We start from the raw sequence: 27728 nt of genomic DNA, 5'->3' as shown, positions 1-27728 counted from the left end.
CCAATCAGGCTTTCCACGCCGCTGGCCTCTGCGGCCATCAGCTGCAGCCTCGGGGGTGCGATGCGGGGGCGGGGCGCGGGCCACGGCGCCCACCTGGGCACGGCGCATGTGTGAGTGTGCACACCTGGGCCTGGAGGCGGCCACCTAGGCGCGGCGCATGCGTGAGTGTGCACACCTGGGCCTGGAGGCGGCCACCTAGGCGCGGCGCATGCGTGAGTGTGCACACCTGGGCCTGGAGGCGGCTCTGGGCCTCGCTCTGCTGCAGACGCCGCGGCTCGGAAGAGGCGCAGGCAGAAGAGAACGCCAGGGAGCGCCTGGGAGGGGGTAGGGTTTTGCGGGGCTGGGGTCTCCCCAGCTCCCAGCCGCCAGCCCCGCCACCACACAGGGGCATGCGAACAAGTGGGGTCCCCCCTTGAGCACCCGGGACCTCCTGCCCGCGTCCGCCGCCAGGCCGCTCTCCCCTCGGGCTGCGCGCAGGCGGGGCGGGCGGGCCCCCGGGGGGTGGACAGCAGCCTGCCCCGGCCTGTCCCTGGCTGCGAGGACAGGGCCCTCTCCCTGGAGGCCCCCAGCAGGGAAGAGGTCCGGAGCGGTGGGGGCGGCTCTCGGCCCACACTTCTCCCTGCTGCACCCTCGCCCTGGGCAGCACCCCCGGCAGCGCCCCAGCCCCACTGCAAGGGACGCCGGGCTGTGGCTGAGGCCATGTGAGGAGGGGGTTGCAACTGGCCCCCCATTCTGTTTCCACTGTGCTGGGACAGGCGCCTGAGGGGCTGCTCCCCAGCCTCCCAGGCCTCCCATCCCCTCCCCGCGAGCCGGACTCCACCACTAGTCCTCTCTGTCCCCCCACCTGCCACCAGGGGGCCCTCAGCAACACCTTGACCCCCCTTTTCTCTAGAATTGGGGTGTAGGTAAAGTCCACCTGCTATGGACTGAGTCTGCCCCCAGCTATCTCCGAGGGAGCCCAGCCCCCCGTGTGATGGCATCAGGAGGCCCTTTGGGGGTGATTAGGGTTAGTCGTGGCCATGGAGTGGGGTCCCGGAGCGTGAGCGCTCCCGCCTGTGAGGACGCGGCGAGGTGCCCTCTGCAGCTCAGGGTGCGGGGCCTGCTTGGCCAGTGCCTTGACCCTGGAGGCCCGGCTCCCGGCGGCACCGCGGACGAGGCTCCTGAGGGCCGAGGCGGGCCGGTTGCCAGTGCAGGAGAGAGGGAGGCTGTGTCCGCGCGGGGCCGCAGGCGCAGGGCGGGCGGGGGCCACGGCAGGGGCGCTGGCCCAGGCGTGGGGCGCAGGGCGGGCAGGGGCGTCGCTGGCTTTCTTGGAAGTGGGGCTGAAGGTGCGGGGCTGCCAGTTACTGGCCGCGTTGCCGCCGAGCGGGGCTTGGCTTCGGGCCGCTGGCCGGGGCACGGTCAGGGTCTGCCTCTGCTCCCGGGCTGGCCGCCTCCCTTGGCCTGGCCGACCTCTCGCAGGCCCCCGCTCCTGCCGAGTGATGACCCTAGGGGTTCACACCACCTGCTGGGAGCAGAGGCCGAGGGTGTCCCTCTGACCCTGGCGCCAGCCCTTGGGGACACCCGTGCGTGGGGCTGCCCAGTCAGGCGGGAGCCAGGCCTGTGCCAGAGGGTGGGGACCGGCCCATGGGCTGGCCCGGGCAGGGCTGGCGTGTCCGGTCGAGGCCTGAGGGCGGCGGGCTGATGCGCTCAGCGCCCGGGAGCCTGCTCCGCAGCGGAATGGGCGGTGGTGATGCTCTGCGGCGTGAGCCTCTGACTCGCAGCAGGCCCGGCGGCTGGGCCTCTGTGGGGTGCCCCCCTCACCTGTGGGGTCCCCCCTCACCTGCTGTCCCGCCCGAGCTCAGCCCTTTGCCCCCTGAGTGGGAGCAGCATGGGCCTGAGGTTGAGGCGGGGCCCAGCTGGTCATCCTGCCCTGTGCTCCCCCTGCGGCCTCCACGCGTGGGTGGGGCCCATCCTGCTGGCTCCGGGCGGCTCCTCGGGGCAGGGGCCTCGTCTGTGGCCTCAGCTCCGCCTGGCGGCTGGGCGGCCACGGCCGCATGTCCAAGGAGGGGGGCAGGCTGCCTCGTGGCTCGGAGCGGGCACCATGGGGGTGCCCAGCCCAGGGAGGCTCTTCCGAGGCTTCTTTCTGGCGGGCACTTTCACTCCTGTGCTGGGGGCTCCCTTCTGCACCCCAGAGCTTCCCAGATACGTGGAGATGCATTTTCTCACATCAGTTTAGGGCTCGGACACAGTTGAGCTCAGGGCTTGGGCGACTGTCTGGCTTGTCTGGCTTGTCAATGTCGCTGCTAGTAGCCGCTGCTGACCTCGTGGGGTCGGTCAGCGGGCGCTGCGGACGGCGGCTGCTGGCCCAGCACGGTGGGTGTGGACAAGGCGTGTCACTGGGTGACACCCCCGGGCACTGTGCCTTCCCCACACCTTGGGCTCACGCCTCTGTTCGGGGACTGCCGCTGAGTGGACCTGCCAGGGTCCCGGGCGCAGCCCCTCGGCCGTGACCACCCCCCTAAAAGCCCGGGGTCCGTGCGCGAAGGCGGCGAGCGGAGGCAAGCGAGAAAGCGCCGTCCGAGTGGTAAAATAATGTTTTATTCCAGGGTGAACCCGCGCAGCCATGCCACGCTCCGCTGCCCCGGCCAGCCCGGCCCCCTGCCCACTCAGCTCGTGGGCTCAGCCTCCCGCCCAGACACTCGGCCCCTGTGTCAGCCCGTTCACGCGCCCCAGACGGGCTCCACGGCCCGAGGGGCTCCCAATCTGACCCCACGGCCGACAGCCAGGCTCGAGGGGCTGAAACCCTGCCCAAGCCTGAGCGTGCTGGACGCGGCGCTCCTGCTGGTCAAGGCGCCCTCCAAGCAGGCCCAGGCCCGGGGCGGTCGCCCGCAGCCAGGCCGTGGACCGTCCTGAGGAAAGCACAGTACCGACCTCGCCCAAACGGGCCCTCTGCAGGGCGGGGCGTGCCCGGAGCGTGCATGCAAGCGCAGCCTCGAGGGCCGGAACGCAGCGCTGGCCGGGACCCCCGGCTTTATATACAACAGAGGGAGGTGCCCCTCGGACGCGGCTGCAGAGGCTCGGGGGTCTCACCAGGCGAGCCGGGCCCCTGGGGGCGGGCGCCCAGCCGTCCCGGGCCGGGCAAGGTGACGCCAGCACAGCCCCGCCTGCCTCCGAGCGCGGGCACAGGCAGCGCTCTCTCTCGTGTGTCTTCAACCCACTGGCCCACGCACCAAGGGGGGGAGGGCGGGGCACTGGAAGTGGCCGTGGGGCCCAGGCCACGCCCTCGGGCAGCGCGGGGCTGCCTCGCTCAGTGACCCCAGTGACCCGCCCCAGCGGCGCTCCCCTCCGCGTCCTGAACGTCCCCACCCGTCTGCGGTGACCCTGCGGGAAGCGGGGCTGCTCCGGCCTGTGCGCAGAGCCTGCACAGTGGGGGAGGGAGCCAAAAAAAAAAAGCACAAAACAAGGCCAAGACCAGAGACAGTGTCAGGTAAAAACCATAGAAAAATACCGATTAATTCCGCAGGGAGGGCGCCAGCACCGCGCGCCGGGCAGGGAGGCGGGCGCCCAGCTGGTGCTGCCGGCGCTCCACGCGGGCGCGGCGGGCGGGCGGCCGGGACACCCTCACGCGGGCCTGGCCCTCGGGGCGGGGGCGCCGGTCACGCCGGGCAGGCGGCGGCGGGGGCTCCAGCGCCGTGGAAGACCTGGGGGGCGCCGCGTCTCCACGCCGAGGAGCTGGTCCGGAGCGCAGCCGCCCGCGCGGGACACGCATGCTGTGCAGGGGGCGCCGCTCAGTCCTCGTCCTCCTCCTCCCGGGCGCTGGCCGCGGGCGGCTTGTCCGGGACCCTGAAGCAGTCCACGAAGAAGTTGACGACGGCGCGGTGCAGGTGCTGCTTGAGCGCGTCGCTGTGGAAGTAATGGCTCTCGTCCGGGTAGATCTGCGGGGAGGGGGCGCGGTCACGGCCTGGCGGCTCCCGGCGACCGGGTCTGACCTTCGGCCGCGTCTCCACGTGGGCGGCGCGGCCCCACCCCGGGTCAGGACCCCCACAGGAGTGGAGGGGGCGGCACCAGCTCCAGCCCGCACGGGCGGAGGCCCCTCAGCCGGGGCTGGGGCATGGCCAGGGACACCCGCCCGCCTCCGGGAGCTGGAGCGTGGCTGTCCTGGGCTCGGGTGGTGGGACAAGGCTGACAGGGGGATGGGGCACAGAGCCCCACCACCCAGGTGATCACCCCTGGGCCCATGGGCGCCAGTCGCAGTGAGGACCAGGGCAAGTTTGGGGGACCCCAAGGGGCCTGGCTGTTTCTCGCCCTTTGAATCATTCCCTGCTCGCCTTTGGGGCCGACAGCCCCTCCCCTAGGGCAGTCCCCAGTGTTGGGGTCCTGTGTGCACCACAGCGTCAGACACCCCAAAAGGGTAGGGTGTGGGGGGCATGTCTGCTACCCCAGGGCCAGCCCCGCCCCTGGAGTTGGTCCTAGACATAGACTCATGGGTGTCTGCGAGACTCACTGTGTCTGTGGGGGGCGCCTTGGTAGGGCCAGGGGTGGGCTCTGGTGCAGGCCTGGAGGGCTCTGGGGTGACCCTGGGGTGGAGTTGGGGGATGACCCCTGGAGTGGCCCTGGCGTGGGGACAGGGGTGGGCTCTGGGTGGACCTGGGGTGACGCGGGGTGGGCCTGGGGGTGGGCTCTGGTGAGGGCCCTGGGGGGCTCTGGGGTGACCCTGGGGTGGGTGGGGGAACCTGGCATGGGTCCAGGGGTAGGCGCTGAGGTGGGCCTGGGGGCCCTGTCATGACTGCCTCTTGGTGCTGGTGGGCGCACCAAGCCGGCCTCCTGCGCACGGGATCTGCCTTTCACCTGCCAAGGCTGCATGGTGCGTGTGAACTGGGGCAGAGCGTGGGAACGAGCGAGGCTCTGTCATCTGCACGTTCCCGAAGGTCGAGCAGGAGCCAGGCCCCTCCCAATCCCCGTCCACACCCCCGCAGGAGCCCCCTGGCCCACAGGTGCCGAGGGGGGGCGGGCTTGGTGGCTGCGATGCGGCCCTTTGCTCTCATCTAACAGCCACCAGGCTCTGCCTGTGTTTCCCAAGGCCCAGTCCTCGGGAGGGAACGGAAGGTTTCGAGAAGCGGCAGCGGCCGTCTCTGCAGCGCCAGGCTTCAGCTGTGGGCCTGGACGGCTGCCCACGGGCCAAGGCTCGGTCCTTGGAAAAGAGTGGCCTGGAACCAGCATCAGTGAACGTGGGTGCTCCCCAGAGGGAGGCCCTCGCCCATCCGCACACACCAGCCACCAGGGTGCTGGCTGCTCGGGCGGGGACTGGAGGGGCCGGGCCGGGCTGGGTAGGGGAGCTGTGGGCTGAGGCAGCCCAGCCCTGGGCGGAGGGAGCCGACCAGCCGCCCCCAGGCGTCTCCGCTGGCCGCGCACCTGCAGGCTGTAATTCGCCTTGCCGCTGATCAGCTGCGTGATGAGCTCCGCTGTGTGCTGGAAATGGATTTTCTCTGTTGGTAAAGAGAGGGGCGTGTTTGCCAAAGCCTGCAGTGCCGCGGCAGGGCCCCCCCCCCAGCCGGCCCCGGGCGCGCCCGGCCTCACCGTCGGCGGTGGCGTGGATGATCAGAAACTGCTGCTCTCCCAGCGCCGACACCCGGTGCGCCACCTTCGTCATCTGCACAGACACAGGGTCAGCGGCCACGGACAGCACGGGGGGTGCCGGCGCGGGCGTGCTGCTCACAGCACAGCCGGCGGCGCCCGTGTGCGGGGACCCGGGTTCTAGAACATGCGCCCGGATGAACCAGGCCGTGGTGGCCACCGTCACGCCCGCCAGGAGCACAGGCCGGAAGCTCCCTTGATGGTGGGGCGGGGGAGGCCCTCCCGGAGAGGTCGCCCGTCCCGTCCAGCTCGCGCCGCTCCCACACTCACCTCGTAGGCCCTGTTGTCCAGTCCATGCAGGCCAAGGTACCTCTCGGAAAACGCAGATGCTGGACAAAAGCAGAGGCGGCGGCTAGCCCCGGGGTGGCGGGCACCAGACTGGGGCCCTTGGGGTACGTGGGCATATGGGTGCACTCACTTCCACTCGCAGGGCAAAGGCTCGTCTCTGAACCCCCAGGCCCTGGGGTGTTTTTGGGGTGCTGGGCGTGCTGTGCTAACCCCGAGCCAGCTGCTGGCAGGGCTGAGCTGTGCTAACCCAGTGACCCTAAGGCAGCCGAACACACAGGAGCACCGGCCACCTTGGCGCAGGGGAGCGGGCCAGGACTCGGGCATGTCCCTCCAGGACGGACTGTTCAGCGCCTAGGGTGCCCGTCCACCCCGCCCTGGCTCCCGCCTGGCCCGGGGTTCTGACGGTCGGGTCTGCCAGTGCCCATCAGGGCCCATCAGGGAAGCAGGGGAGGGGGAGCCCCACAGCGGCTCCGCTCAGGGCGGGCGGCCTCAGGTGAGCAGAGCACGGGCCTGACGGGCGCCTGCCCGGCCCAGTGCCGGGGGCCTTCGTGGGCATCTGAATCAGGCACGTTTGAAATCGCCTGGCTGGAAAATGAAGCTGAGCCCCCTGAACTGGGAAAGCACCGAGACCGCTTCGTGTTTCCTGCGGGGAACTTAATCCCGAGGCGGGCGGCGTGCAGACAGCGGGACTCCCGTGGGAGCCATGGCGGGGCAGCCGCAGCGGGGGCGCGGGGTGCCCTCACCGTAGAGCTTGAAGTCGGTGATGGGAGACACAGCCGCGCCACAGGCGAACAGGGGGCCCTGGTCCTCGCCCTTGGCCGGGAGGATGTAGGTGCTCAGGTACCCGCCGTAGTCCTGCGGGAGGCGGGTGGACGCTGGGCCTCGAGGTCAGGCCCCCTGCCCTCTCCAGGGGGCGTTTTCTTTTTAAAATTTTAGCTTTAACAGGGGGTGAAAAGCTGAACAGCAAACACCCTCCCACTGGCAGTGCGGCCGTCCTCCCTGGGGCGCGCGCCCCCTGCCTCCCAGGAGGGGGCGCGGCGGGGACCGGCCGTGCAGGGCCCCTGCAGGGGCGGGTGGGTGGGTGTGAGTCTGTGTTAGTGTGAGCTGTGTGTGCACGCGTGAGTCTGAGCATGAGCCCATGTGGACTGCACATGGCACATGCATGAGCCTGCATGAGCACACACGAGCGTGTGAGCAGGTGAGGACGTGTATGTGAGCACACGTGTGGGCCTGTGTGCACGCGTGAGCATGTGGCGCATATGAGCGCATGAGCATGTGCATGCATGTGGGCATGTGGGCCTACGTGTGTGACCACGTGGGGGGCGAGCGCTGCGGGGTGCGGGCCGGCAGAGCCGGCGTGGTGTCCAGGGCGGGGGGCAGGACTCACCTTCCCAAACACGGCCACGCGCGTCTTGTCGATGTACTGCTCCCGCAGCATGGTCCTGCGGGTGGGAGGACAGCGGTCAGCACCCCCTGCCACCGGCGCCTTCCAGCACCAGCCCTCCCCTGGGTCCTGACGCAACCGCCCGAGGCTTTTCCTGCTCTAGAGCTGGGCGGGGACCCAGGTGAAGGAGCCGGTCGGCAAGCGCTTGCCCACACGCGCGCGTCTTCTCAGCCCCCTCACAGCCCTCCGGGCCCCGCAGGAGTGCTGCAGACGGGGCCCCTCGAGGGGCGACCGCAAGCCCCGAGTGTGAGGCGTGGCGGACACTGCAGCCCCTGGGCCCGTTGGGGTCTCCCCCTTTGCAGCTGCCCCTCTCTCGGATCCCCTGCTCCCCGCGCCCGGCTCCGGGCCTCTGGCCCAGCAGGAGAGCCGGCTCAGGCCGCAGCCGCAGCCGCTGGGCTCTACCTGCAGCCTGGGCGGGGTGGGGGTCGCTGCTCGAGCGCATCTGCTGGCAGCACAGCCTTCCCGGGCAGGCCCGCGACAGGCTCGACGCTGACTTTGCTCGCGGGCGCAGCGCACAGGAGAAGGAGAAAAAACTTCTCTAAACTTTCCCCTGGGAAGGGCTTTTGCAGAGACAACGGAGCTGGAGGCTGATCAGCCAACTCGAGCCCCGGCCGCCGGCCAGAGCCGGGAGACTGCGGGCGCAGGTGGGGCTGCCCCGGCGAGGGCCCGGCCGACACTCGGGCGCCGGCGAGCCGACGACCACCTCCTGCTTCGCCGCGACTGACCGCCGGGACGAGCGGACGTCAGCCGCCTCCGTGTTTCTCTGCCCTTGACCTGCTCTTCAGCCAATAAAATTGAGCTCCGTTGCTCAGACCCAGACCCCAAACCTCTGGCACTTCATTTCCCACCTGGGCGGCAGAGCTGCCAGCTGAGCTGCAGTAACACTTTTCCTTATTGCAAAGAGCTGGCGTTGGGGTATCAGCCTCTGGGGGCCGGACAGCCGCCTGGCTCAGCACGGGGGGACGCGGCGCGAGCAGAGACGGGGCTGTTAGGGTCGGGAACGCGGAAAACGGCTCCAAGAGAAACAACACAACACACTGGAGACAGACGCTGTGACCCCAGGGCCGCAGGGCCCTCAGCCGCGCTCCGGGTCACCTGCTCCCCACGCCCACAGCCCCCTACTGCCCATGACACGCCCCCCACGGCCCACGCTGGCCCCCAGGCCCATGCCACCCGCACCCCCCCACAGCCCACGCTGCCCCCTTGGCCCACTGCAGGCCCACTCTGCTCCCCAGGGCCCACGCCTCCCCCCGCCACCAGCCCCACACTGTCCCTGCCAGCCCAAGCCGCCCTCTAAGCCCATGCTGTCCCCCGGGCCCACGCCGACCACCCATGCCAACCCCCACCGCCGGCCCCACAGGCCCACACTGCCTGCCCCACACCGTCCCCCCAGCCCACGCAGCCCCCCAATCCGCACCGCCCTCTAAGCCCACTCTGCGCCCCTGCCCGCCCTCCAGGCCCCCCACAGCTCACGCCGCCCGCCACGCAGGCTGCCTGCTGCCGAGACTGTGCTCCTGATGGAGGACAAGAATAGGAAAAAATCTGAGAAGTAGGTGCGCCACGAGACCGGAAGCCTGGCCCACACTCGGCGGAGGGGCAGGAGAGATCAGCACGGCCCGTGACACAACTCCGGACACCGAGACCCGCAGGCGCAGAAACGCGAGTGTCCTGAGGCCGGACGCCTAGACACAAAGGGCACATGCCAGGGGCATCCGCCTGCGGTCCGGGGCACGGGCCCGAGGGACAGATATGGAGCTGGCGCCCGGAGCCCCAAAGGTGAAGACACGGAGACGGAGCCCATTGTGGAATCTCGGGTCCTTCCAGAAGCTGCAGTTTCCCACCGTCGGCACCGCCAAGCGCAGCCGCTCCCCGCCAACGATGGCCGATCGAGCCTGACGCGGCCGCCACGGGGGGCCGGTCTTCCCGCCTGCTGCGTCTGTGCAGGTGCACGTCCCTCTTCCGTCCCGTCCCCAGCGAACCCGCTGTCAGACACACCCTCCGGCTCTGCCTGGTGCGGAAACCCGCCGCGAGCCGCCGAAAGGGAAGCTCCGGGGCGACACCTTTCCCTGGTGACCCCCGGGACCCCGCTCTCCAGACCCACCGACTCCCCAAACCACCACACTCCCAGAGCGGGTGCCCGCCGGCGCCCAGCCCTCTGCTCCGCGCCCGCCTCTCCCTTACCCGGGCTGGGCAGCCGCGTGGGCTCCCGGACGGAGCGTGAGGCCGAGGGACGGGGGTGATTCCAGAGGGCGGGGGCGCCCCCCGCTCCTCAGCTCCTGCGAACGCAGCGATGCTGTCGGGCTGACAGCAGCGGACCCGCGGGCCCCGGGACGCCGGGCCTTGGGTGCCGAGGCCTCCACAGCCCGGGAGCGCGAGGGTCTCGCGAGGGTTGCGCTCAGGGCGCGTGGGCTGAGCAGGTGACGCCACTTACTGAGCAGGTGACGCCACTTACTGCGCTTCCCGAACAGGCTCTGCCTCTTTGCTAACAGATGGTCAGAGCAGCAACTTATTTTTAGACAGCACTGGGGGTCTGAGGCTTCCGTGACCCTCCGGCCCTTGCTGGGAGGGGCGGCTGCCATGGCCAGGAGCCTGCGGGGAGCGGCCTGCAGGGGCGTGAAGGACAGCTCGCCCCTCAGCTGCGTCCTCAGGCCATCCCGGCCTTGCACTTCCCTGGGCGGAGGGGGCGCGGGGGAGGGTGAGGGAGAAAGCACAGGCGGAGGAGGCTCCAGGGAGCGGCCCAGGGCCGGCCTCAGCATCGCGGCCAGAGTGCTGGTGCTGGGGAGGCAGGGAGAGGTATCGACTGGCTCGCTGGGTGCTCCTGGGGGGCTCCTCTCTGCCTTTCTGTAAGTTTCTAGAAGCTTCTGGAAGTGGCTCCCCCATCTGCTGGAGGTGAATGAGGGTGCCAGGGGCTACGGGTCAGCATGAGGGTCAGCTCTGGGTGGGGCAGGGAGGCAGCCTGAGAGGGAGCCGAGGCAGGAGGCAGCGGGGTGTGGGCTGCTCTGTTGGACCAACGCCCTGGCCACAGCCTCTCTCGGCCTTCCAGGCACCAGCCCCTTCCCTGAGCCGCCCCTCCCCGCCCTCCGGCTCTGACCACGCACCTCAGGCACCGGCTTCTCAAAAACAAGATGGTTTGAAAGTTCGCTAAGGGAGCACCTTCAGGCACAGCCATGGCTGTTCTGCCACCCCCCACACCTGGCCCCAGGGGCCGCACCCCTCTTCACCCTGAGGGTGGCCTCCTGCAGGCAAGGGCTGCCAGGCCGAGTGTGAGTGTCCTGGGCTGGGAGCACGCTCTGGGCTTCCCCCAAAGCAGCACAGCCCAGCCCTGGCCTGAGCCTCGCCCTGGGTTGAGCCTGCTCTGGGCACCCTCGAGGCCTGGCCAGGCCCTGCGGCCACCTGGGGTGCTCAGAGCTCCCTCCTCCATATGATGCAGGCACCGGGGTGGACGCTGCTCACAGGCAGGACTCATGGGCAGCCAAGCACAGGGAGGCCAAAAAGGCCCTCACGGCCGGTGCTGGTTCTGCCGACCAAGCCCACAGGCTGTGCCACCAGCGTGGGACCCTGAGGAGGACAAACAGGGTGTCCCTTTGCCCCAGAACTGCCTACTCTATGGCACACCTGGCCCTGGGGGACCACGCGGGCAGGCTCCAGGCCCCCGAGACCCTGTGGCAATGGCTGGGCCCGTGGGAACGTGGTGGCACCTGCGCCTGGCCGCCCGAGCAGCTGCCTGCCGTCCTGTCCAGGGAGTCGCTGCTGCCGAGTTCAGCCTGGAGCACCCAGGGGCCTTACGTGCCTGCCCCGCGGGCTGTGTGTGCATGCAGGGGGGCCGAGCGGGTCTGGCAGAGCCGCCTCCAACATGGCGCCCGCCCAGGCCTCACCTCACGGCCTCCACTGCCCGCCCAGGCCTCACCTCACGGCCTCCACTGCCCACCCAGGCCTCACCTCACGGCCTCCACTGCCTGCCCGGGCCTCACCTCACGGCCTCCACCTGGTCCTTCTCCTCCAGGGTGCCCAGGCGCCGCCTCACTTCATGCAGGAGTTTGGTCCCCTGGAAGCCGCTGCCCCGGCCGTCGCACTTCACCACCACGGCGCCGTGGCTGCTCACCATGGCCGTCTCCCAGGTCACCTCGAACTTCTCGGCCACGCTCTGGCTCCCGGGGGTGCCGTCCCTGCCAGACGGGACAAGCTGTCCTTAGTGTCTCGAGAGTGGGGGCGTCTGGTCTAATGGGGGTGGGGGTGGGCAGGCGCCCGTCCTGCCAGGCGGTGAGGACACAGGACCTGAGCTGGCCAGAGGCCCCTGGCTGGGCGGAGCGCTCCGGGGCGGGGCACGCAGCCAGGCGGCAGGGGAGGGGCGGCCGCAGTTCACCCGGCGTTCACCCTGCACGGGCGGGCGCCGGCCTGCTTGGCCGGAAACACCCACAGCAGCCTCTGCTCTGTCCTGGCCCCTTTTGAGTACGGTGGGGGCGGGCCCTGAGCAGCAAGGAGGGCGCCCCAGAGCAGAGCACATGCTTGGGGGAACCCCCACCAGGACCCGAGAGGTTCTGGGAGCCGGAGCCCGAGGCTGGGCTAATACTGCGGTGACTTGCTGGCCAATGAGCAGTGCTCAGCGACGTGCAGCTGGCCCAGAGAGAGCCGGGGAGTGGGGAATGGGCCGGCCAGGGGCGACTCCCTCCCCAGCTGTCCCGACTGCTTCTGAGCGGTGACCCACATTCTGACCTAAGTCCTGGTTTTACTCCAACAAATCACCCCCGTGGGGGGGGAGGCCCCGTCAGCCTCTGCCCCACTCCTGGTCACCGGCCGCGAGCGCCCCGGCCAGACTGAGGCCCAGCAGCTCCCCCACTTCCCACAGCTTCGGGGACAGACTTTCCCCGGGGTCGCGAGCCGCCAGGCCCAGAAGGCGGCGGGCGGGTACTCACACCACGAGGAGCAGCGGGTAGTGCGCGGTGTCGGAGAAGGTGGCGGGCTTGAGGATCTGCAGGGGCAGACCTGTGGGCACAGCACAGAGCTCCGTGGGCCGGCAGCGGCCACAGGGCCAGGGCCGGACCCTGGGGCTGACCCGCTAGAAGTGCCTGGGGCTGGGGGGGCGTGAGGGCTGGGAGCTGGGGAGTCCTGGGCACCCAAGAAGAGACCGAGGGTGGGCGCTGCGGCAGGGGCTCTTGGCTGATGGTTCCTGGGTTGGCAGAGCGCAGGTCTGAGTTTGGGCCCCCAGAAGAGCAGGAGAGGCTGGGCGCCCCTAGTTTCTGCAGCAGACACCCCTCTGGACCTGCCCTTGCAGCCTGGAGCCCGGGGGAGGCAGAAAGGGGGGATTTCCTCACCAGTGCATTGTCTCCTCAAAAACAAGCCTCCCTGCTCCAGCCAGAATTGTTTATTGAGTTAACCACCACCCGATTAGCAATTAAATTGGAATTAGTGGCTTTTCCCCACAATCGCTCTGGACACCCCCGGGGCGGGGCTGGGGCGGGGCTGCGGGCTGGCGGCTGCCCTGGCTCCCCCGGCTGACTCAGGCGAATGTTAATGGCTTGCAAATTGGATCCGTGGCCCAGGGGCCTGGGAGAGCCCAAGACGGTCTGGGCGCGGGGCCTGGGCTGCTCTCGGCACGATAAGCCCATGGCAGACCAGGCCGCCAGGCAGGACACATTTCCAAAGCCCTTCCCCTGTTTCTTCTCCAAGGAGAGGCCTTGCCGGCCTCTGGTAGCATGAAATGGAAAAACAACACCACTGGAAAACAGCCTGGGGGGGACACCCGGCTCCCTCTCGCCTCCAGCGCCTCTCGGTCAAGCCACCTTCAGCAGACCAGAACCCTCGGTGGGGCGGCCCGGAGGCCCTTTCCTGCGTGTCTGGGGAGGTGCCGTGGGCCCGGGAAGCTGCTGGAGGGCCGAGTGGGGGTGCATGGGGAGGCAGGACTGGGGCCCCCGGGGCGGGAAGGCATCCTGTGAAGAAGACCATCTGGCCTCTAGCTCTAAGAAAACTGGGGAAGGGTCCAGAAAGCTTGTCCACCAGGGGCTGGGGTGGGCCCTGGGTGGGTGCGCAGGGCTGGGGCAGGAGCCTGCAGTCCGGCTGTGGGTACAGCCCGTGCCAGGCCCCGAGCTTGGCTTCAGACTCTGCTAATAAAGGGTGAACGACACTCCCGTGTTTCCATTCTGCTCTGGGCTCTCAAGTGACGCAGCCTGTTCTGAGGTTTGGAGGTTGATCCTGCAGGTACAGGGCACTGGACCAAATGTGCAAGCTGCTCATCCCTCCGGCCTCTCCTTCCTGCCACCCACCCACCATCCATCCGCCACCCACCCATCCACCACGCATCTCAAATCATCGTGTTTTCTTTCCTCAAAGAGGACAGCACAAAACAAACATCTGGTTAGTGTGAGGATCCGGTGAGGTGGGCGCAGTCTGGGTGCCTGGAGCGCGGGCTCCGAGGGGGGCCGGGGCAGCAAGGATGCCGTGGGGCTAGCCGGCCTCCCCGGGCTGGAACACCGAGTCGCGCTGACTCTTCTCCAGCCTGACCTGCCCAGAGCAGGTCTGCAGAGACGCCGCCAGCACAGGGAGGGCCGCCGCCGAGCACAGGCACACGGACGGGCCTCTTCCGGCTTACGCCCGGCGCAGGCCGAGGGTCGCGGCCCCTACCAGCTGGCTTCTGTCCTCACGGAGACCCAAGCGCTCCCCTGCTCCAGTCCAGCAGACCTTCCGCTGGGCCTCACGCCGTCTCCCCATCAGCGTCGGGGCCCGAGGTCCTCCTGCGTCCTCACGTCCTGCCTGGCCTTTCTGCTCCCGCCTCCCGAGGGCTGGCTGTGGGTGTCCCTGTTCCTCAGTCTCCCCTTCTTCAATCCCACTCATGGAGGGGCAGCCTTGAGGCCCCTGGGTCCAGTGCCACCACAGCTGAGTCTGGGGATGGAGGGACCCCCCCCCCCCCGCCTGAGGCTATGGCTTTCCCGTACCCACGGTTTTAGTGGAGCTGACCTTGCTCCCTGGGGTGAGTGCAATGTGGACCCCGCGTCCCCTCTAACACGTGCTAACGGGCGCCAGGGCTCTCCCGCCAGGTGATGAGGTGCTGCCTGCTGGGAGTGGCCTGGGGAGCGGGCCCAGGGGCCCAAGACACCCATCCTCCGCTCAGGCATCACTGGTCAGTCCTCCCGCTCCTGCCCATGGACCCTCTTCCGTGAACGGTCTGGTGCTGCTGCCCAGCAGCTGAGTGAGCCAGGATAGAGCCCACCCCACCGCTGAGATGGCGGGGGGAGGGCATCTTGGCGCTTAGAACCCTAAGGCATCTGAAGCCCGGAGCGAGAGGGCTCTCAGAAGCCCGACGGTCTGGAGGGGGCAGGCTGCTGGGCAATGGAGAGATTTGTCCCGGGCCTTTGCATTTGAGGTGCCCAAGGGTCAGTGGCTGGTGGCAGCGAGGACCGGGGGGCAGCCAGGCGGGCCGGGCGCGTGCAGGGAGCGCTGGGGCCAGGAGAACCGCGCCTCCCTCCCCCGCGGGGTCTGGGCTTCCCGCCCCGGGCTGGGCGCCCGCAGGCCGCGGAGCAGCTGGGCAGCGGTGCAGGAGGGCGGGTGGACAGGGCCGCGGAGGGCTGGGTGCTCCGGAGGGAGCCAGGCCGCAGAGCCCTCCCTCCGCCCCGTGTAGGGCGCCCCCCAGCCCGCCGTCGGGGGCCCGGCCCGCGGGGCGCAGGCGCTCACTGTAGTCGTCCACCTCGATCCTGCGGTACTCCACCCGGGGCATCTGCCGGTCGCTGACCGCCCGCAGCACGTGCGCGTTCGTCTCCAGGTCGAAGAGCTCTGAAGGAGAGAGAGGCGGGCGCCTCAGGCCGGGCTTCCGGGGCGCCGTCGGGGCGCCGTCTCTGCCCGCGGGCAAGCCCCGGCCAGCGGTGGGCGGGCAGCGGCGGGCGGGCCAAGCCCGGTGGGCGTGGCCGAGCTGAGTGGGCGGGGCTGAGACAGGCAGGCGGGGCTGCGGTGGGTGGGCGGGGCCTGCCGAGTGGGCGGGCCGAGCTGAGTGGGCGGGGCCGAGACAGGCAGATGGGGCCGTGCTGGGTGGGCGAGCCAAGACCGGTGGGCGTGGCCGAGCGGAATGGGCGGGGCTGAGAAGGCAGGCTGGGCGGTGCTGGGCGGGCGGGGCCTGCCGAGTGGGCGGGGCCGAGACTGGCAGGCGGGCCTGTTGGGTGGGCGGGGCTCATGGCCACGCCCCCGCCTCTTGGGGGCGGTGCTCTGCCCGCCCTGGCCGTGGTGGACACGTGGTTTTGCGGACCCCGTGGCCACCACGGCGGGGTCCGGCGCGAGGCCGGGCGCGCTCTCCCAGCTGCTCCCGGCGGCCAGCCCGGCCCCAGCGGCCCGCAGGCCCTGCCCGCGCCGCTGCTCTGCTGCCCGGCCCGCGCCCCGAGCTCCCGCGCCGGCCCCTCCCCGCCTTCTGCGGCCCCGCAAGGGCTCGGCGGCTCGGGCGGATGCTTTCCGGCCAGCTCCGGAGCCGCGGATTCCTCCACGCGGCCCGGCCCCACTGCGGGTCCTGCGGGCGCCCGGAAGCCTGACCCCGGAGGCCTGGCGGGCGAGAGCCCAGGGGCGCAGGTGCGGGCGGACGCGCGGGAGGCCGGGCTGGGGCGCCGGCGGGGACCTCGCCGGCAGGAGGAAGGCTGTGGCGCGCGGCCAGCGTGGTCCACTGGAGGCCAGGCCCACGCGGCCCGGTTTCAAACTGCGAGGGCGCTGGACACAGCTGCCCGGCCCGCAGCGGCGCGCGCCCCTCTGGCTCCCGCAGCCCCAGCGCTGACCCGAAGGACACACTCCATGCGCAGGACCCACGCTGGGCGGCCCCTCTGGCCGGTCCTGCCAGAGCTGGGGGACACGGACGTGCCCCCGGGACGTCGCCACTGCCTCTGCCTGCAGGGCGCCCGGCTCCCCCTCTCACTGCGGCACCCCACAGAGGCAGGGCGCCCGGCTCCCCCTCTCACTGCGGCACCCCAGCCTCGGAGAATCTCGCCCCCCTTATTGAAATCCCGCCCTTCACAGAAAGGCACCCAAGCCACAGACGATTACATTTAGTTAAATATTAGATTCCTCATTTAATGATTGCCCACACAACTGGCCTTATCAGCAGAGAGCTGGCTGACACCCGGGGGAGTTGACTTAAGCCATTTTATTTGTTCCCATAATTGCATTCAAAGAGGGCAGAAGCTCCGCGGAGGAAATAAGAGCAGATTAGCATGTCCCCCCAGGACCCTTCTTTTGACTCCAGGGCCTCGGGGACCTCCAGTCTGGAGCATACAAACGGCCACTCCTTAATTAAATGGGGGCCCCTCTAATATCTGGCGGAATTAGCTATTATCAGATGGGGACAGTGAGATCGCAGAGCAGACGCCTGCCAGGCGGCCGCTCCCCAGGCCCGTGCAGGTGTGGCCACTGCTCCAGACGCACGTCCCCAGGGCCCAGGGGCTCCGGGGCTGGTGCACTCGGGCTCGGCTGAATTTCGGGACACGACTGACCAGATCCCAACGGAGGCCGACAGGCAACTGACCCGGAGACAAGCGCGGCCGGCTCCCTTGGCCCGATTCCGCGAGCGAGGGGCGGGCCTCGGGCAAGGTCCGGGCTGCCGGCCCTGTGCTCCCCGGGGACCCGCACCTGGCGTGTCAGGAGCTCCAGCTCCAGACTTCGGCCAGGTCCCGGCCGTGGGGCCACCAGGCTGCTGCTTTTCTCTGAGCATCTCCTGTCCCACCGTTTGGGTGATAATTCTTCCCTTTGCTATTTTTTTGCTTTTTGTCTGTTTCTCCCCAGCCAGAGTCTAAGCAACGTGGAGTCAGGCCACTCAGGAGGCTCGCCGTGGGCCCTTGGCCCTGGCACCACCGGGCAGCTGCTGGGCCAGGCAGGGGTTGCTGTCCTCGTGTGGGCCGGGAGGGGGCATCGCAGGCACAGCCCCCGGGGCTGCCCTGCGCCCTCTGGCCTCTGCCCCCCTCCCTGGAACGTGTGGCACCTGCTCTTGGCATGTGCCCCCGCTTGTGTCAGTCACACGCCAGCTCACCTGCCAAGCGTGCCGGGCCTGGGCATGGCGGGAGCGGGCTGCCAGCCTGGCCACACTGCCTCCCTCAGGGGCGGCCCGTGCGGGAAGCCTTGGTCTAGAAGACTCTCCAGATGCATGCTCAGCTGAGGAGGCTGCAGCCACCTGCCTCCGCCCCAACCCTCTCCCCTCCTCCACGCAGGCAGGTGCTGGACAGAAGCGTGGGTGGGCCGGGCAGGCGGGCCGGGGCCCAGGCAGGGCCTCCCAGCAGCCTCAGGTAGACTCTCAAGGCAGAGTTGCCCTGAGCCAAGAGCCAGGAGGTGGTTTGGTTCTTTCTAGAACTCGGCTGGAGGAAGTGGGAGAGTGGCCTGTGGGTGTCACAGAAGCAGCCCTGCAGCTGGTGACTCAGGGGTCCTGGGGACGGGTCCTGGGCGGCGCTAGGCACCAGCTGGCCACACAACCCTGGAACCCGCCCCCATGGCCTCTCCCGGGCCCGGCTGCCCGCCAGGCCGGCGGCTCTTCCCTTATTTACACCCGAGCAGAGCGTTACCTGCGGCGCTGTTGGTGTTTCTGTCCCAGGCGCTTGAATGCCCAGGCACCAAATGAGGGTCTTTTGGTCCCAACCATAATTACGGTCTTAGGGAAACGGCTTTTAAATAATTCAGAGTCACATCTGGAACCCCCGCAGGCCGTGTGCGGATAAGATTTTCTACGGGCGCGCGAGGGCGGGGGAGGGGCAAGGCAGGACAAAGAACCCTGAAGCCGCAGCCTCACCTTTCAGGGCAGGAGGAGCAGACGGAAAGGCCTCGCTGGCCCTCCCGGCTCTGCCCCCCCCTCCCCCGCCCAGACGCGGGCCTCCCGAGCTCCTTCCCCCAGACGGCCCTGCCGCCACCGCTCCTGCTGACCCAGCCCAAGCTCAGCGGATGGCCCCGCTGGGGCCTGGCACCGAGTCAGGTCAGCTGGGCGGGTGACCACAGCTTCCAGGCCAGGAGCCCTGGCCCCCGGGGTCTGCACGGTGGGCACCCACTCTCTCTTCCTGGACGATCTGGGGGGTGCCCCGACAGGCTGTGTGCAAAGCCCTCAAGAGGGCTGGGCCTGGCTTCGTCTGGCTGGGAGTGAGGCCTCAGAGCCGCAGCACGAGCTGGCGAGCTGGGGCAGCCACCCCACCCAGGGTGGCAAGGCTGGGCGGGTGAGGGGGGACAGTGTGGAGGCAGACGGGGCACAGCCAGGTCCGTAAACCCTCCCTTCTTGTGAGGCCCTCTTGGGTCACCTGACGGCCAGGATGGGCCTAGGCCAGAGCAGGCCCCCCGCGGGGCCACTCCCCAGGGCTGGAGAGACCACAGTGCCCCCGCACATCGGGTTCACCAGCTCGTGTTGGAGTCCGAGTGGGAGTCTGCACTGAGAGGCGGGGCCCGGGGAGGGGGAGGCGCGGTCAGTGTGGAGAGAAGCTGCAGCAGCCCCCTCCCCAGCACCTGCTCCCCAGAAGGCAGTGGCCCTACCCGGCCCCCGAGGCCTCATCCTCTGTCCTGCACCCTGAACTGCATCCTTTTCTGGGCTGGGGCCTGTGACCTACAATGCTCACAGTAGGACAAGCGCAGAGGAGGCAGGGCCACCCTGGGGTGGCCTGTCCCCTGCCTAGGTGCTGCTCTGACGGCTTCCTGTGGCAGAGCGTGGAGCTCTGAGCCCTCCCCCAGCGACAGCAGCACCTGCAGAGTCTGCACCTCAGACGCTCCCTGTGCTCAGGGCGTGGGGGTTCACCCTGTCTGCCGGTGGCCGAGGGGGCACTGGGCTGCTCCATAGGCAGGGTGGGCTGGATGGAGAGGCTGCAGGGTGGACCCCGGGCAGCCTGGGGGTCCTGCTCGACAGCGACTGGCCAGTCACACTATCTCCTTGGGCCGCCCCCGTGCCTGGCACCTACGGCTGCAGTGGTGTTCACGGGCAGGTGGGGGTCGAGGACACCCAAGGGGACAGGTAGGGGTCGAAGATGCCCAACGGGACAGGTAGGGGTCGAGGACGCCCAACGGGCCACTGATCATTGGAGAAACCTGAGGTCGCAGAAGATTCACTGTTTTTTCTTGCCATTTTTCCCTCCCTCTTGCCCTTGTAGAAACCACTTCCGGTGGCGCAGCGGGTTGAGCACCGCGCTGTGAAGCTGTCCGCAGCCTCTGCAGCTCAGGTTTGATTCCCGGCCGGCCAGGGAGCTACCCACATGGTGCAGCAGACCTCTCCTGTCTCCCCGCTGCGCTCCTCAGCAGTGGAATTCAGTGGATCCACCTGTTCTGCTCGCGGCTCTGTCTCTGGTGAGGTTTCTTACCCTCCCGCGCCTCTGACCTGCACCCTAGTGCTTGTATAAATAAAAAAATCTTAAAAAAAAAAGAAACCACTTCCCACTTTCTCTTCCCATAGGGATTATTTGCTCCTGAGCAGTCAGAACTGGGGAGCAGGGTCCGGGCTGTCGGGTGTGGGGGCCAGCAGGCGCTGCCCTCCGCGAGCAGGAAGAGCCATGGGGGGCTGTTTGGTCCCGTTTCCAAGACGCCGGGAGCAGAAGGGGGTGTTATGTTTGTCACCAGGCCCAGGGTCTGGCACCCACTAAAGACTCAGGGACGGTGGCTTCATGTCTCGGGAGGGGGGTGCGGGTGGCCTGGCACCCAGGCGGGAGCAGGGAGGGTGGTGGGGCTGTGCCCTGGGAAGCCCTGTCCTCCGGGTGCCCCCGGGCGTCGCGGAGCCCCTGGCCAGGGGACGCCGAGAAGCAGCTCTGGCAGCCCACGCAAGAGAAGAGCCCGGTCTCTGCCGGAGCTGGCTCCCTGCAGGCGCGGCCGAGGCAGCCAGGGCCTGCGGGCCCCTCGGGAGACCTCTGCCCCATCGGCCCTCCTTCGGGGTCGCCCCCCTCATCCAGCTGGGCCCCCAGGGCGTCTGGCCTGTGGAGGTGATAGAGCCACTTCTGGGCCTCAGAGCACCCCAACTTCCTCTCTTCAGCGGGCATGGGTCACCCCCGAGGAGCCCAGCACCCCCAGGGGAGCAGCAGGAGCAGGACCGGGACTTCCCGAGGCGCCCTGTCCCTCCCTTCCCGGCGCATGTTTGGGTGGGTTTGTGTGTTTCCATTCGGGCACATATTTTTGGGCTTTTTAACCTTCATTTGATGACCTAGAAAAGCTACTTATTTCAGATTTTATCATGACTTACCTTTTCATTTTGAATTTTGAATAATTAGTTGTTATATATCAACGTAATACATGTATTCCTTCTGCAAAACATTAACATCATTTGGGCTGCTGTTCCGAAAGATACTGTCCTTCAAATAAATCTATTTCATCTACTCTTGAGCACTTCATCCACTTTCCAACCAGTGTGTAAGCAGCGGGCCGGCCTCCTCAGCCCACCGCCCCTCGCCAGCGCTCCAGGCTCCGGGGTACCCTCTCGCAGGGGTCGAGCAGGGGGCTGGGGGAGGGAAGGGCATGGATTCCTGGGGCCAGGGTGGGGCAGGGAGCCCGGCGGCAGCTCTCTGCCTCCTACTTCTCCTTTGACAAATACGTGTCAGCTGCGCGGGGTCCCTTCAACACAACAGGGCTGCACCCCCCATGGCTGAGAAGCTTCAGCACTGCAGGGACTGGGCATGAAGTCCTTGCGCCGGGCCCACAAGCCGCAAGTCCTGGGTGCCCCGGGGGCCCAGGTGCCGGCGAGCGGCCAGGAGGATTCTGCAGACCTGGCGGGAGCCTCAGCCTGCACTGCCCGCTCCGCCCCAGGCTGCTGACGAGGCCCCAGCCAGGGCCGCCGGGGGACCCTCAGCTCCTGGCGGCCCGCGGGCTCTTCCTGGCTGCTGGAAGGGCCGCTCCGGCTCCAGCAGAGAGCACAGACCGGGCTATTCCAAAGAGCTCCCCAAGCCCTTGCTCCCGAGTTGCAGGAAGATTTAAGAAAAGAGCAAACGGCACTTACTTCTCTTGTCCGTGGTGTTGTGCACGGTCACCGTGGGGACGCCCGGGCCTGCGTCGGGGAGGGGAGAGGCCAGGAGAGAAGGAAGAGAGGGCGTTAGTTCAGCGGGGAGAGCCCAGCCTGCAGCCCGGCAGAGGGGCCGGTGCTGGGGCTCGGACCCAGGTCACCGAGACAGAAAGCGCCGCTGACCGAGGTGGCTCGGCTCGCGTCCACACAACCTCACGCTACAACCAACACAAACCCACGCTGTCTCTGCCGGGTTCTGGAAAACCCCGCCAGCCCGCGTCCTTGGTGACTTTTCCAGACCCGGCTCCTGTGGGGGCGACTCCTCCAGAGAAGCGCCTGGTCCCCGCCTCTGCCCCAGCCCTCCCCGCCATGGGCACCGCCGCCTGCAGGCCTGAGTCTCCGTGGCACTGCTCCCTGCCGCTCTCTCTGGCCCTGGAGCGTACACTCTGGGCTTAGGTGGGCAACCCTGGGACTGTCTGCTCACTGCCGCCTCCTGCAGCGGCCAGGACAGCGCTGGCTCTGTGCTCCTGGGGGCGGGGGTGCTGAGTGTGCGGCCACAAGCACACAGCAAGGGCAGAGGGGACGCGCCTTCCATCCTGGGGGGTCATGGAGAAGAAACGGGGGCAGGGTGTGGGAGTCAGGGAGATGCAGGGGAGGCAGCTGAGCGATAGAGCTATTGTGGGGCTCCTGAGGCCAGGGGTCCTGTCTGTTCCTGGCTCCTGTTGGGGTCTTGGGGGCTCTGATGCAAGATTGTGCGCACACCATTTGGGCAGGGAGATGCCTGGATTCCTGGGGGTCACTCAGAACTTCCCGTACCCTTCTGAGGGGCCGTAAGGCGAGTGGCTGAGTCGCCAGCCAGAGAGCTATGCGGACCCCGCCAGGGGCCGGCTTAAAGGCCCCTCTGCAGAGGATGCGGACTGCACGTCCTGGTCAACACCCGGAGAGGGCGTGGCCGAACAGCAGAGGCGCCTGGTACCACCGAGAGGCCGACGAGAGCACCCCACACCCCAAGCGAGCTGAGACTGACTCTGGGCTCCGCCAGCCGAGGCCCTGGGGCAGATGCCTGTTCCTCACCCAGGGCCTGGAACAGACAGCACCCAGCGTGGGGGGGCTTCCCATGCGCCCCTCCCATTTACCCAGCCGCGGGCTCGCCCCAGCACGCGGCCCTCGCACTTGCACTTCAGACGGGCTGTGCTTCCTAATGCAGACGCCCGCGCAGGCCACGGCGCATCCTGCTAGCAGGTCCCTGTTGGCCCCTGAAACTCAAGTGCGGGCGTCCCTCGCGGCTCTGCCTGGCGGCCTCCCAGGAACCGGCGGGCCATCTGGGCGTCTACACCTCTCCACCCGGAGGCACGGCACTTGCCTTGGCTGTGGGGTGAGTTATCAAACGCTTGACGATCCACTTTCCCCCGAGGGGGCTCACGTAGAAGAGCAGACCAGTTCCTGAGAAACGAAGACCGCACACCGACTTCCCCTGCTCCTTTCAGGGTGAGTGAATTTGCCGACAGGGCCTGCCCCACATTCTTACTTACAAGGTCCACAACGACGATCCAGGGCCTCCTGTGCAGACGGCACCCGCTGGAGGCTGACCCCGAGTGATCCCTGACCCTCGCAGACGCACCGAGGCCCGTGCTACCTGCCACATCTTATGGACGCGAGAACACAGGTTGGAGGGTGGGCCCCGCCACAGGGCGAGGGAGCCGCTGACCCGCTTCTCTCGTTCTGATACGTGTTTGTGAAAAAACCCGAACACTTGAGGGAGGGGCAGGTTGGCAAGCAGTAGACCGTTCCCCCCTCTTCCTAGAAGGAACCACAATTTTTTAAAAAATAGCCTACAGTACATTTATGTGGTGATATTTACACGTAAGCAAATATTTAAACATAGAAATGAAAAACCGTAGCAGACACAATTTCAACCTGCAGCTTTGTCGAATCTTGACGTAGGATCACGTTGCTTTAGTTATTTCAAAAATAAAACCTAATACAGTTTTGAGCCTGCTCCTATACCAGAGGTAATAATCATCTTCAAGGCAGTATTTATTTCCGCTACATTTGCAGAGTGTGTTTCTGCGTCCCGGTGTGCACTCACAGCTCCCTGTGTGGTGGCGTGCCCGCGATGCAATGCAGCCTGTCACCCCGCTGGTCTAGTTTCATTATTTTGCATGTGGCTGACCAGTTTTCCCATCACCATTTATTGTAGAGGATTTCCTTGCTTCAGCGTATACTCTTGGCTCCTTTGTTGAAGAGGAATTGTCTATACAGATTTGTGTTTATTTCTGGGGTCTCTCATTGTTCTGTGTGTTTTCGTTCCAGTACATGCTGTTTTAATTATTATAGCTTTACAGTACAGTTTGAAGCCTGGCAGTGTGATGCTGACATTCTTTGTCTTTTCCTTTTTTGTCAGGATCGCTGAGACTATTTGTTCCCTTTCTTTGAAGAATGCCATAGAACTTTTCATTGGATTGAATTGAACCTGTACACTGTTTTGGATAAGATGGACATTTTGCAAAGTTGTTTCTTCCAATCCATGATCAGGGAATGAGTGTCTTTCCACGTCTTTGTGTCTTCGTCCACTTCTTTTACCAATGTTCCCTTCATATAGGTCCTTCGCCTCCTTTGCTAGGTTTATCCCTCGTATTTAACTGTTTTGGTGTCATCATAAATGGGGTTACTTTCTTAACCCCCCTCTCTCCTATCTCATTGTTTACATATTGGTTTTATAACCTGCCACATTGTCGAACCGATACTTTTTTTGACTAGTTTTTCAGTGGAGTCCTTAGTGGCTCTATGTGTATTTTCACGTCTTCTGCAAATAACGATGGTCTTCTTTTTCTTTTTAATTACAACTTTTTAAAGGTATAATGGCTCCTGCCTAGCTTCGCCGCACCTCAGACAGAATACACACACGCTCACACTCACCCCAACATCCTTGGGCCAGGAGTCTGTGTGTCACCCCAGGCCGGTGCCACCTCTGGGCACAGTGCTGTGTCCAAAGTGCCGAAGAGGTTGACGGAGGGAGACGGACCCCTCCCGAGGTGCACCTGCCCCGCCACGCGAGGCGGCACACTGAAACTAAGCCACGGAAACCCCTCACGACCATCTCCCGGGGCCCCGTTGAGGAGAGTGCAGGGCCACCGGCTGTTGGCGCTGAGTCGCCCTTTCTCTCAGTGTCTGCTCAGTGGCTGTTTGCAGTTCCAGGAGCTGAACCGAGTTTTTTTTATGAGACACATAGGACAGCTGTGCCACCTGCACCTCTATCTTAATATATAGAACAGCCAGAGAGAAAATAATAAATACAAAAATGATATAAAACAAGGGTTAGAAAGGAGCGTCTATGCATAGTTTTAAATCTCTTAATTATGGCCAAACCCTTCCAACCACGCGGATCTGGCCACAGGTCAGCCTGTCCCGGGGAAGTGGGCTCCCGAGTCTCGGCCACCTGGCGCGGGAGCTGGGCTCTGCCTGGGCCCTGGCGCCTCTGCCCACAGGGTCCACCAACCATGCAGATTTTGAGGTCACCACGCTGATTAACTGCTGTTCTTCCTCCCAAACTGACAGATAATTTAGGAAAACACCTAAGTCAGAATGAACTTCTGCCTAAGATAAAAAAGGCAGGAGACCCCCGGTGCACAGTGAGCCTGGGGCTTCCTGGCGCCTTGGCTGGGTAGTTTATCTGGGGTTCCTCAAGGACGCTCGGGGCGCACTGACATGTCTTCAGCACACAGAGACTTTTGGGGGGATCTTGTAACATTTAAAAGGGGACTCTAAACTCATTCTAAACAAGTAGGAGTCCTTCTACTCATGAATCTTTTTTTTTTTTTAAGATTTATTTACTTATGCATGCAAGAACTGGGGTACAGGCCAGAGGTGCGGGGTGGGTGGGTGAGATGATTCCCCAGAGACAGAGCGGGGAACAGAACAGGCAGACTGACCTAAGTACACTGCTGAGGGGAGCAGCGGGGAGACAGGAGAGGTCTGCCGCGCCATGTGGGTTGCTCCCTGGCCGGGGATGGAACTCGTGCTGCAGAGGCTGTGGACAGCTTCATAGGTTGCATCTTAACCCCTGCATCACCAGGGAGGCCCCCTTATTCATGAATTTTTTTTTAAAGATTTATTTATTTATTTGTACAAGCACTGGGTACAGTCAGAAGCGCGGGAGGGTGAGAGAATTCACCAGAGCCAGAGCGGGGAGCAGAGCAGGCAGAAGGACGGAAGTACACTGCTGAGGGGAGCAGCGGGCGGCAGGAGGGGTCTGCGTGCCATGTGGGACCCTTACCCGGTGGCCAGGGATCAAACCGGCGCTGTAGAGGCTGCGGGCAGCTTCGCAGCCCAGTGCTCAACCGCTGCGCCACCGGGGAGGCCCATTACTCATGAATCTTATAAGAGGCATCATCATCAAAGCTTTAGACTGGCTTTCTCTGCTTTCCTGCCTGGTCATTCAAATGACCCATGCACCCCAGCCAGGAGCGGGACAGTGGTGGGGGGGGCGCTCTGCAGCTGTTTCCTGGGCGCTGGGGGGTTGCGGCACATTCACAGCTGTGCCGGGGCCTGGACAGCCTTGCCTTCGGCTAATAGGTGGACAGGCCTGAGAGGACGCTGATTAGCTGCTGTCCTCCCAACACCCCCCGTTCCCCTGAGGCGCTGCGATCCAGTGAGCACGCAAGGGAGTTCCCCCTCCCCAAGTGGGCACAGTGCGCGATCTGCGCCGGAGGCGAGTCTGGGGAGACTCGGCTGCACCTGGCAGCACTTTTTCATGCCCAGGCACCAGGACCCACCCCGGGGCCTCCACCGCGCCGCACTGGCTGAGGCCCTGGGACGTGGCAGGCTAGGGCCAGGCTGCCACAGCTGTGCTAACCCTCCCGCTCTCCCACAGACCAGGTGAAGGGCGTACGGACGCCTGGGCGGGCACCTGCACACTCTCCTCGTGAGCCTGTCTGGGCACCATGGATGCAGCCCCAGGGTGCGGGCGGTGGCACTGGGCATGTGCACGCGGCTGCTTGCGTGCTTCTGTGGGTGCTCGTGTTTGCTCGTGCATCATGCTGGTGTGTGTGCAGGCGACAGTGTGGGTGTGTGTCTCTTGGGGGGAACTGGGGTGGAATGACCCCACCAAGAGGAGCGGCTGGGGCCCACGCGTAGGAGGCGTCTGCTCCTGCTCACAGCCTGTCCTTAGCCCAGTGCTTCTCACAGCGTGAGTCCCAACCCCTCCCCGGTGCCTGGCTGGGGGTGCCAGGACTTCTTAGCAGCCCCCCAGTCTACTCAGCTGGTCTGGGCCCCCTGATGTACATGGAGAACCCGCCTACAGGACTCACTGGCCTCTAGGGCCCTCCCTGGAGCAGCCCGGACTTCTCCACGCCCACCTGCACCCCGAGGCCCCCCAGCGTCAGCTCCCTGCCTGCAACAGGGCTGTCAGTGTCCGAGGTGGACGGTGGTGAGAGCACCTTGCCTGGAACACTGCCAGGATCCCTTAAGCAAGTCAGACGCTGCTGCCGCTCAGGCGCTGGGCAGAGCTGACTTTTATTCTCTTCAAGTAGACGTTTCTCACGACCTCACCCCTCTGCCCCACATTTTTTAAATCTGCAAAACGAGGCAAGAGAACTGGATCAGAGATTTTCAAAGGGAGTTCCCGGGAGGCCCCGAGGGCTGCCATTTCCATATCGGGCAGCCCAGTAAATTTCCTTCTGAAGAAAGGGCTCTGGGCCCATCACACACCGTGAGGTTTACACGAGCGGGTCTTTAACCGGCTTCCCGCTCCACCGCCCAGGAGTCCACAGTCACCCGGGCCCCTCCCGCGGGGCCTCGGGACGGCTCTGACTGTCCCACGGCTCCCACGCTCTCTGCTGGCTGCCGTATCGCTGCCCCGGGAGTGGGGACGTCTGGACCCCAGCCCCGCAGACCCGAGGGGCAGGGACAGGCCTGCCCGGCCTGGCCCCTGTAGAAGAAGGACCTGGCCAGACACTTCTAAAATACATGAGCAGATTCACAAGCGGGCCGCATCTTGGGGGAATGTGACGAGGCTGACTTCTCTCTTTGCTGTGGGATGGAAATGACGGGAAAAGAAATGAGAAAAAGATGAACAGATGATGGGGCTGGGCGGTCACTGTCCCAGGAGGCTTCACCACCGGTGGGGGCGCGTGGCCAGCCCCCACGTGCAGAGAGCTGGGTGTGTGACACGGGGGTGCACGAGCACTGTGTGTGTGCGTGCTTGGGTGTGTGTCCTTGTGTGTGCCTGTGTACGTGTGTGTATGCAGGTACTATGCGCATGTGCGTGCATATGTACCTGAGTGTGTGCTATGTGACATTGAGTGTGCACGTGGGTGTGTGTGAGCGTGTGTACCTGGGTATGTGCATGCTTTTGCATTTCCTGTGCATCTGTGTGCTAGTGTGTGCCTGTGCCTCTATGTTGGCGTGCATGCAGGCGAGTGTGCACGTGTGGGTGAGTGTGGAGGCGCGTACAGCCCCAGGTGTGAGTGCGCCCCTGTGTGG

At 66.2% G+C, this 27728-nt stretch overlaps 1 protein-coding gene across 3 annotated transcripts in view; it reads right to left on the bottom strand.

Annotated features, from left to right (window-relative positions):
* Nucleotides 1-3709: 3709 nt before the first annotated feature.
* The window catches only part of DPP6 (dipeptidyl peptidase like 6), a 400214-nt gene continuing 376195 nt past the window's right edge, over nucleotides 3710-27728 (bottom strand). For all 3 annotated transcript variants that reach the window (XM_054692782.1, XM_037516312.2, XM_037516322.2), the window contains exons 17-26: nucleotides 21243-21290; nucleotides 15011-15109; nucleotides 12259-12328; nucleotides 11317-11511; nucleotides 7289-7343; nucleotides 6645-6756; nucleotides 5884-5942; nucleotides 5557-5629; nucleotides 5392-5465; nucleotides 3710-3914 (exon numbers count right to left, since the gene is read on the bottom strand). In XM_054692782.1, the coding sequence (XP_054548757.1) occupies nucleotides 3768-3914; nucleotides 5392-5465; nucleotides 5557-5629; nucleotides 5884-5942; nucleotides 6645-6756; nucleotides 7289-7343; nucleotides 11317-11511; nucleotides 12259-12328; nucleotides 15011-15109; nucleotides 21243-21290 (932 nt within the window). In that variant the 3' untranslated portion in view covers nucleotides 3710-3767. The remainder of the gene's footprint in view (nucleotides 3915-5391; nucleotides 5466-5556; nucleotides 5630-5883; nucleotides 5943-6644; nucleotides 6757-7288; nucleotides 7344-11316; nucleotides 11512-12258; nucleotides 12329-15010; nucleotides 15110-21242; nucleotides 21291-27728) is intronic.

The sequence above is a fragment of the Talpa occidentalis genome, unplaced genomic scaffold (genome assembly GCF_014898055.3).
Source record: "Talpa occidentalis isolate TD23 unplaced genomic scaffold, MPIMG_talOcc4v2.1, whole genome shotgun sequence".
Lineage (NCBI taxonomy): Eukaryota > Metazoa > Chordata > Mammalia > Eulipotyphla > Talpidae > Talpa > Talpa occidentalis.
Note: the sequence above shows the minus strand (reverse complement) of the source record. Positions and strands in the feature narration are given on the sequence as shown.